General features: G+C 37.1%; 1 protein-coding gene across 1 annotated transcript; it reads left to right on the top strand.

The window, feature by feature from the left end:
- Positions 1–281: 281 nt before the first annotated feature.
- LOC127075889 (uncharacterized) lies at positions 282–9816 on the top strand. Its single transcript, XM_051017399.1, has 7 exons — positions 282–755; positions 1011–1080; positions 1306–1361; positions 1518–1593; positions 1747–1783; positions 9117–9231; positions 9361–9816. Exons 1-7 carry the CDS (start codon positions 469–471, stop codon positions 9602–9604), a joined length of 885 nt encoding a protein of 294 aa, XP_050873356.1. The 5' UTR covers positions 282–468; the 3' UTR covers positions 9605–9816.
- The last annotated feature ends 234 nt before the right edge of the window (positions 9817–10050 follow it).

Raw genomic sequence — 10050 nt, 5'->3', positions numbered from 1 at the left:
TTTTACACTGAGGCTCCAGTTGAATTTACGCCTCCTCTTAAACCCTACACAGGAGCGCCAATCTAGGTGCCCTAGCCAATCTAATTGACGTCTCCATTCAATTTTTAAGAGGAGTCTCCAATTCAATTGGCGACTCCTCCTAAAAGTGAAGTAGTTTGAGAATTTTTTTGAAATCAAAGATATTTTGAGAATTTTCTTAAAAAAATAGATTATTTTCGTAAAAAATTCTAATTTTGACGCTTTAAGTATTGTATCTTTGAATTGGTGATATAAAATGAAATAAAATAAAATGGAATGGTAAATAATCAATGGATCTAAAATTTTGTACCTGTAGAAGAAACAAAATTGCAGACACTGTCAGGCTCTGAATCCGATTCACTGAGTCTTCATTCGTACTCTCTCACCATCAATTTCAATCTCTCTCCTTTTTCTCTTATCATCTCGATCACTTTTCTTCTATTGTGAGAAATGGACAAGGTTGTGGAAGAGGTTGAAAAAGTAAAGAAGGAATGGGACGAAGCTTACACCAAAACACAAGATCACATTAAATCAATTCAAGAGTACGGTAAATCAGGAAGATCCAAAGAGGATCAAAACAATTCACTTGCTAGATTGAATGGTATTGCTCAGGATGGTTTAGCGCTTCTTTCTTCTCTGCATTTCAACCTCGATCTTCACGCTCCACAATTGCCTACTCAACAAGAGGTTGATTCTGCTCGTGAATTGCTTCAATTATGGAAAACCCTAACTCAAAAGTACCACCCCTCTCTCTTTCTTTGCTTGGTTTTTATTGAATTGCAAGAAAGTGAATTGAATTGAACTTCTCAAAATTGTGTGACAGAGGTTAATGTGATTGAAAAAGTTCGAATTTAAGTGATTATATTGAAATTTTGTTTGTTTTATGAAGCAAGTTGACACTTTCCTACAATTCCATGACTAAATTGGTGATTCACTTGCTTCAAGATAGTTGGAATAGTCATGAGTTGCGTTTTGTTTGTGTGTTTGAACAGTTTGCGTATGAGTTTGAGGAATGCTAATCTACAAGCCAAGGCTAATTTAAGGAAAGCTGCTCAGGAGGAGGCAATGTTCTTACTTGAATACCTTTAATTTAACCTAAACATTGTTGTTCATTTTGGTTTAATATGCTTTTTTGATTTGATTTTTTTTGCTTATTGGGACATCATCTTTTATTCATCGAATGTGAACATATTGTAGTTGTGGATGTGTATGTTTTGTGTTTGTTTAAATTGATCGATGATGGGTTGGAGACTGCAATGTGACTGATTCTGTTTCTATATGATGCAGAGAGAACTACTTCTAGGCGGTGGAGAAGAGTCCACAGTCCGCAGACGCAATTTGCAGTATGTTATTGAACTTGCTTCACTTTTCAGCTTGGGTTAACTTGTTCTACCAGTTTTATTGGTTTTTAACTGCCATTTCATTGGAAACTTCATTTGGGACTTGGCATGATACTGGGATGAAGTAGTTTAATTCTCAAACCTGTCTTCTTCGTACAGGACAAAAGCTGGAATGACCTCTGCAGCAGAGAGCATCACAGAAAGCCTACGCCGTACTCGCCAATTGATGGTTCAGGTTAGTGGCTAAGTTAGGTATCTTTCTTTCTAAACCTTAGTTTGATCGTGTTCCTTGTATTGTGATATTTTTCTCCATCATTATTTCATAAATGCTTTTTCCTTCATAAAAATGGATTAATTAGTGTACTCATTGTATCTCTGTGTTAATCAGGAAGTTGAAAGAAACACAAGCACACTTATGACTCTTGGTAGGTATATTTTTCTCCCTCTCTCCTCTCTATATTAATGATGTTTTTTTTTATCTTTTTACATCTAGTTTTTAATTTATACAGGCATACACCATGTTTTCTTTTTAGTGAATATGAAATTTATATCAAGACAGAGAAAAATTCATAAAATAATTTTAAGCTGGGCTATATAAGTGTGCATAGGGATTGACATCTTATCTGAAAGGGTTTGCATAGTGATTGACATCTTATCTGACGATGCTCCCTAGCTTCTTCTTTTTCCTATAATTTGGATTCTCCCTCCAAACGATTAATGATAACTTATATTCAATCATAGCAAGATCTTAGAATACAGTTCAGCCAGTCTGGCAAGTCCGGGAAGCATTAAAAGAAAAACACATGAAGCTGAGTAGTGAAGACAAAATAAAGTGGACTCATGTTTGCAGCCTGTTAACCTTTTATTGCATCAATCATGTTTGAACTTGTTCAGATTTATAAAGTTACCTTTAAAGTTGGTTGGGTCTTAGAATTCATAAATTTGAAGCATTTTATTTATATATATGTAAAAAGTGCACTCAATCAGCTCAAACTGTAGGATGTGATGCATAAATTTTCTGGGATGCAGTTGATTACATATTGCACCATAGCTTAAGGATATTGAAATCAAATGGGAAAACTTTCTGTGGAAGATTTTGATATGCAGAGCCCCAAATTAGGAAGGTCTCTGAAATAATTAAGGCATTGCAAACAGAATAAACTTACCAGTGTTTTTTTATAGGCAACTGACCAGCTACCTTTAGGTACTCAGAACTTGGGATAGCTATCAGGGCTGAGAATTAAAAGGAGAGAAAGGAGGGGGGCATATGACATCTGATATTGGCTATGATATCCAAGGAAAAATCTGTCATTTTGTATCTTTTGCCCTGTCTTAGTTTAGATACCCAATTTGTATGTGCTTTGAAAATTAAGGTCCGTCGTCAATAAAAAACAATTTTCTATTTTTCTGTTCTAGTTCATATCCACTAGTATCAGAAGTCCATCCAAGAGCTGTAGGTAGATCATTGAGGGAAATGCATGGTATGTGCAAAAATGGAGCCATGATTCGAGTCATTGGAGAGGACAATAGAAGCTTGGAAGTGCAAAAGAGAACTGCAAGAGCGGAAGTGTGAATTGCAAGATGCAAGACCCAATAAATTGGAGATGATGGAGAACCATACTCTACTGGGGAGTGGATGTTCAGTTCAAGGAGAAAGGTTCAGAAATTTGGCGACAAAAGAGGAGCCTGTCGAATCAGAAGGGCAATGAGCTAGCTCTGGTGAAGTTAGACATATTGGTATTAACCCTGTGTCAGTACACTTTTCAATGTACCTATTCTCTTGAAACAAAACTATCGAATATTTGCTTCAAAAAAGTTATTTGGCTGAAGCATTAGCCTGACTGAAAAAGTTGGGCTGCATTTTGTGTCATACTATGCAGCACTTGAAGGTTACAACTATTCTGTCTAAGATTGAGGTGAATCAGTTGACATAATAGAGAGATGAATTATTTGCAGGATTTAGAAGCAATGTAATGAAGTTTCAAAGATCAGTTGAGAGCCCATGCCAACAGACATAAGAGGGCAGTGGGATAGGAAAGTTGAGTTTTTCTCTAGCTACTGTCAGGAAAATAGGTTTGATACCTCTCTCGTTATTTTTTCTGGTATATATAGAGGTTACAAGGTTATACAAGTAATTACACTAATTAATTACATTTAATGAGAACAAATCAATTTCTGATTTGTTTCCTTTATTCTAGGAACAAACCCTTAATCTATGAATAAATTAATTCCTATTCACATCCCCCCTCAAATTGATGTTGTTGGTCAATGAGCATCAATTTGCTAACAAGAAACTGATGACGTGGACGCGGAACAACCTTGGTAAGAATATCTGCAACCTGCAACTGAGTACTGACATGAGGAAGTGATATTAGTCTGTCATCATATGCGTCACAGATCGAATGACAATCAATTTCGATATGTTTGGTGCGTTCATGAAAAACAGGATTCGCAACGATTTGAATGACACTTGTATTGTCCGCATAAAGTGAAGTTGGCTCTGTTTGAGGAAATCCAAGTTCAGCCAAAAGACCACGAAGCCAAATTATTTCAGAACAGGCAGCAGACATGGCACGATACTCAGATTCAGTAGAAGATTTAGAGACTCTCGCTTGTTTCTTACTTTTCCATGATATCAATGAAGAGTCAAGAAACATGCACCAACCAGTGACAAATCGCCGAGTATCAGGACATCCTGCCCAACCAGCATCACTATAAGCACTCAGTTTAGGAGCAATTCCAGTGGGAAAGGATAAACCACGATGAGAGCTTCCCTTCAGGTAGCGAATTATGCGACGAACTGCTGCCAAGTGAAGATGACAAGGAGAGTGTATGAATTGACTTACTTGTTGAACAGTAAAAGATATGTCAGGGCGAGTAATAGTCAGGTAATTAAGGCTACCCACGAGTTGACGATAATATAAGGGATCAGGCAAGAGATCACCATCATTACGATGATATTTAACATTAACCTCAAGAGGAGTATCCACTGGATTAGCCGATTGTAGACCAGCCATAGAAATTAAATTTGTGGCATACTTGTGTTGATGGAGGAATATGCCCTTGGATGTAGAATGAACCTCAAGACCAAGAAAGTAATGCAAATTACCAAGATCTTTCATATGAAACGATGCTTGTAACTGTTGTATAAGGCTTTGAATCGAAGCATGATCAGAACCAGTAATAATCATATCATCAACATACAGAAGAAGTAGGACAATTCTAGTAGAAGTTCTATGAATAAATAGAGAAGAATCATATTGACTCTGAGTAAAGGAGAACCCAAGTAGAGTTGAGCGGAATTTTTCATACCATGCTCTAGGCGCTTGTTTCAAACCATATAAGGAGCGTTTGAGCTTGCACACACCCTTAGATGACAAGAATAAACCTTGAGGAGGAGTCATATAAATATCTTCCGTCAGGTCACCATGAAGAAAAGCATTTTTCACATCCATTTGATGAAGAGACCACCCGTTAGAAGCAGCTATGGAGAGTATTGTACGAACATATGTCATTTTGGCAACCGGTGCAAATGTCTCATCATAATCAATTCCATATTCCTGCTTATTTCCTAAGGCAACCAATCGAGCCTTGAAACGATTGAGAGACCCATCAGAATTCAGTTTCACAGAATACACCCATTTGTAGCCTATGGGTTTGATATCAGGGGGACAAGAGACAATATCCCATGTAAAATTCTCTTGAAGAGCCTGAAGTTCCTCATTCATTGCTTTTATCCAGCGCACGTCTTTAACAGCCTGTGCATAACAAGTAGGAATAGATATGCTAGACAGTGAGGAGGTCAGAGAAGTATGTGAGGAATCATACCTGTCTGGTGAATATCTATCTGGTGCTTTAGATATTCGACTAGAACGTCGTTGTTTGACCGGTTCAGGATCAGGTGGCGGATCTGTGTCGGGAGGGGCAGTGGGAACCTATTTTCTGCGTTGTCTGACATATGTGATTCCTGGTTTGTAACGTTCTATAGATCGAGGCATAACAGAAAAATTAGGAAGAATAGCAATTTCATTTGTGACAGGAGAAAGAGAAAAACATAAATTGATTATCATAAAATGTAACATTCCTAGAAACTCGAAAGCGGTGATTAGACACATCATAACACACAAAACCCTTATGAGAGTTGCTATACCCCATAAATGCACATTGAATAGGCTGTGCTCCAAGCTTATTTCGTTCAAACTGAGGTAAGTGAACAAAACACACACATCCAAAAGTATGTAAATAACTATAATCAGGCTGAGTTTTAAAAAGACGAAAGAAAGGAGAATTAAAATCAATAACCGTAGAAGGAAGACGATTGATCAAGAATACGGCTGTGGAAAGAGCCTCTACCCAAAATCGGGATGGCACAGAAGCTTGAAGAAGTAAGGTGCGCGTTACATCAAGCAAATGACGATTCTTTCGCTCTGCCATCCCGTTTTGTTGGGGGGTATTGGGACAAGATCGTTGAGATAAGATCCCTTTTTGTTGAAGGTACTCTTGAAACTCATGAGACATATACTCACCTCCAAAGTCAGATCGAAAAATTTTCACACTTGCTTGAAATTGAGTTTCAACATATGTCAAAAACTTCTAAAACATAGAAAACACTTCAGACTTAGATCGAAGAAAATATATCCAAGTAAAACGACTGTAGTCATCAATAAATGTGACAAAATATTTATAGTGAGCATGAGATGCTGCAGGAGACATTCCCCACACATCACTATGAATCATCTCAAAACAAGTGGAGGCACGATGAGCACCTGATGGAAAAGGAAGTGTTTTACTTTTAGCCAATTTGCAAACAGAACATGAAATAGAAGCAGTACAAACATGTTTATTTCCCAACAAACCAGTTTTAAATAAATGAGACAAAACAACAGAATTTGGATGGCCCAATTTTCTATGTCAATCCTCATAAGAGTTCAAAACACTATTACTAGCAAAAGATAAATGACTAGAGCTAAACTGGAGCGGAAACAATCTTCCCACTTTAGGCCCCTTCGCGATCACCTTCCCCGACACCTGCCCCTGCACAAGACAACCAACACGAGAAAAATTAACATTATAATTGTTATTCACCAATTGACCAACTGACAATAAGTTGGAAGCAAGTCCGGGTGATACAAGCACGTCACGAAAGTTAGAGTTTATGTCACCAACATTAGTGATAGTGAGTTTATTACCATCAGCAATTTGAATTTGCTGATTGCCATTATAAGAATGTAAATTGTGCAAGTATTCAGAGGAGCCCGTCATGTGATTGGATGCACCAGAATCAAGAAACCACGGTTGAGAAACATTAGAAGACTTACCCTGAATTCCCAAGGCTGAAAGAGCAGAATGTACCATTTGTTGAATCATTTCAGGTTGTAGAACACCGCCATTAGATGCACCAGTACTGAGAGGACCAACTGTAGAGTTGGTAGTGGCATGGAATGCTTGGGCTGGACGTTGTGCTGGTCGGGGAGGACGCGTGGGACAGTCAGAGATGATATGACCCTGTTGTTTGCAATAGTTGCAAAACTTTTTACTGCAGCTGCGAGCAATATGTCCAAATTGTTTGCAAGAAAAACATTGGACTTGTCGCATATCACGACCCTTTCCTCTGCTCTGAGCAGCATATGCAATTGCCACGGGTTCGGAACTGACAGCATCATGAGACATAGTTCCTTGAGTAAGCAGACGTTGTTCTTCCCTGAGAAAGTTCACCAACGCAAGTATCCAAAGAAGGAACAGGATTCCTATTTAGCAAAGCACCTCTGACAACCTCAAATTCTGAACGAAGTTTCATGAGAAATTGATCTCGCCCACTGGTGTTGTAAACTTCTTGAACAACCGTGAGGGAGGTCTTGGGAACCTTAGCGTGTATAATAGCGGAGTGTTCTGTCCAGAGATCTAGAAAACCAGAATAGTATTCTTGAATAGACAAGTCACCTTGTTTATAGTTGGCTATGTCTAGCTCTAACTGAAACCGTTTTGTCGAATTGTCCTGGTTATAAATGCGTTTCAAATAATTCCACATTTCTTGAGCAGTTGAAAAAGAGCGTAAATTATTGATCATCTGAGGATCTAACACTGTTGAGAATCCAAGTGATGATTTGAGCATCTTTAGTTTCCCACACATCTAAAGCAGTTTTCTCCGTCGGTGCCTTAGAAACATCATCTAAGTGACTCCATAATCCCTTTCCTCTAACATACATCTTAAATTGAAATTCCCATGCCGAATAATTTTTGCCGGTAAAACGGACACAAAAATTATCTCTTTCTTTTTCAGAAGCCATCTAAGTTAGTATGCAACAAGATTCAACCTCACTAATTGATAAATTATTATAATAATAATAATTATTATAATAATAATTATTATGATTATAATAATAATCCAGCAAAAGTAAACAAACCAAATACTCCACGAACAGTATAGTGTCCACAATCCACAAACAGTGCAACAAGAAGATAACCAAGATAATCCACGAACCGAACAATCCACAATCCAATCCATAATCCACAAACAAAGCAAATGCGATTTTGAAGAAGCGGCAGAATCAAAAGATAATCACGATCAAGAATCTCAAACCAAGAACATCCAAGAACAAAAAAAAATCAAAATTGCAACCGAAAAAAAAAACAAACACGACCGAGAATCACGATTTGGGAAAAGGATCGCAAAACAAACTGAAGCCCTAACCCTAGAATCACGATGAAATCTCCACGAAACAAATTCCACGTTGATCGATCAAAGACCCATAAACGATGAACAACAAAACTCGATCAGAACCAGAAAATCACAGGTTTAAGTTTGATACCTCTCTCATTATTATTTCTGGTATATATAGAGGTTATAGGGTTATACAAGTAATTACACTAATTAATTATATTTAATGAGAACAAATCAATTTCTGATTTGTTTCCCTTATTCTAGGAACAAACCCTTAATCTATGACTAAACTAATTCCTATTCACAGCTACACCCTTGCAAACTTAGCTTGTTGTCTAAGCACCTAATAAAAAACTAAGCCACCATTTCTATGGCTCTTATCAAGTCCTTGAGAGGGTGGAACAGATTGCATACAAGCTGGAGTAGTCAGATCACAGCCAGAATCCATCCAGTATTTCATGTTTATTTGCTAAAGAAACAGTGACACGACAGCCACTCCAGCCTCTACCCCATTGTAATCAAACTCCTTATGCTAATTGAAGCTCTGACTAAATGGTTCACTACCAGATTGGAAGAACATCGTGAAGACTGCAGTCAGCATTTCGTCTTATAGTGGGGAGACTATATTTTTGGACAGAAATCCTAGCCTAGCCTCTGAAGTAGTTTAGGCATTGTAAACAGAACAGACTAACTACTGAAGGATTGAAAGGGGAGAGAGTTAACATTGGAAATTATATCTTGGTCGTGTGTAGTCCATCCTCACCAAATACCCACAAACAATTCTTCATCTTGTCTCTTCTATTCGGTCTTAGTTCTTGTTGTCAGAATTGCGATTAAACATGTAGGACCGGACAATACACATTTAGTGCAGTTAACAAATCCCAAGACACCTGAAATCTCCTTTTTGTGTAAATATAAAAATGTTTATTGTTTACTATTTCTGCTGGTATGCTTGTTGAAATATTAGTTGAATTATATTACTATTGACTTGATGAATTGAGGTGCTGATATTGTTTTCATCAATATGATTATGATAATGAAGAGTGTGAAATAATCTTATTCTCTCTATTTGTTTTGCAAATTGCTTGGATATATAGATGAATCAACAGGAGTTTTAACAAAGGCTGAAGGTGAATATAAAGGGCACCGCTCATTGTTGATGAGAACTAGAAATCTTCTCTCCACAATGCAACGTCAAGATATCATAGACAGGTATGGAAAAAATTGATTCTTCCCTGGATCACACCATGGTCGGAGTTTGGTAGCATGAGGTTGTCATTTTTTTTACACTCACTCATTTGTTTTTCTTTTAATCCTAACAATCATCTTGTGTATGAACAGGGTGATACTTGGGGTTGGCTTTCTATTGTTCTCCCTTGCCGTTCTTTACGTTGTTTCCAAGCGTATTGGAATACTTACCTTACAGCGAAAGGTTACTGGGGCCATAAAAGCTGGGATGATGGGGCATGCAGAGCTAAGACCACAAGCTGTTGCAGAGGACATGAATCTTCATCAAATCAGAGTTGATCATGTTCATAATATACGTGCCCCTCCTTTAGAACAACAAATACGTGATGAACTTTGATGTATTTCCTAGAAACGGTGTCGTTTTGAAAGTGTTTATACATTAAGAGATATAACATTCACACACAACTTTAGCATCCTTCTAGCTATTTAAAATGAAAGAATATTTATCATCTTCAGAGTTGTAAAGCCATGCGTGTGGAACCTTTTAAATTAGAAGGTAATTTAGAGGACTATTAAGCTGTTTTATGAGATCGACATTGGATCCTTTTATTTTGAGAATTTCTTAATGCCCTTTATATATTCACTTCGTCTCAAATTATAAACATTTTCTGAAAGAAAAATTATGTATGACTTTATAATATTATAGATGAAACAGAAATTTAAAAAATGGTAAGAAATAGTAATAAATGATAGAGGGTAGTATGTGGGGGGAAAAATCACTAATGTTGCATTGAAATTCTAAAGTGACTTATAATTTGAGACAAATATTTTGGTAAAATGACA

Source organism: Lathyrus oleraceus, chromosome 1, assembly GCF_024323335.1.
Source record: "Lathyrus oleraceus cultivar Zhongwan6 chromosome 1, CAAS_Psat_ZW6_1.0, whole genome shotgun sequence".
Classification (NCBI taxonomy): domain Eukaryota; kingdom Viridiplantae; phylum Streptophyta; class Magnoliopsida; order Fabales; family Fabaceae; genus Lathyrus; species Lathyrus oleraceus.
This window is presented reverse-complemented; position numbering and strand designations above follow the sequence as displayed.

Coding starts and splice junctions, on each gene's coding strand:
- LOC127075889 (XM_051017399.1), top strand. CDS start 469: ATGGACAAGGTTGTGGAAGAGGTTGAAAAAGTAAAGAAGGAATGGGAC. Junction 1,594..1,746: donor CTCGCCAATTGATGGTTCAG/GTTAGTGGCTAA, acceptor TGTGTTAATCAG/GAAGTTGAAAGAAACACAAG. Junction 9,232..9,360: donor CGTCAAGATATCATAGACAG/GTATGGAAAAAA, acceptor GTGTATGAACAG/GGTGATACTTGGGGTTGGCT.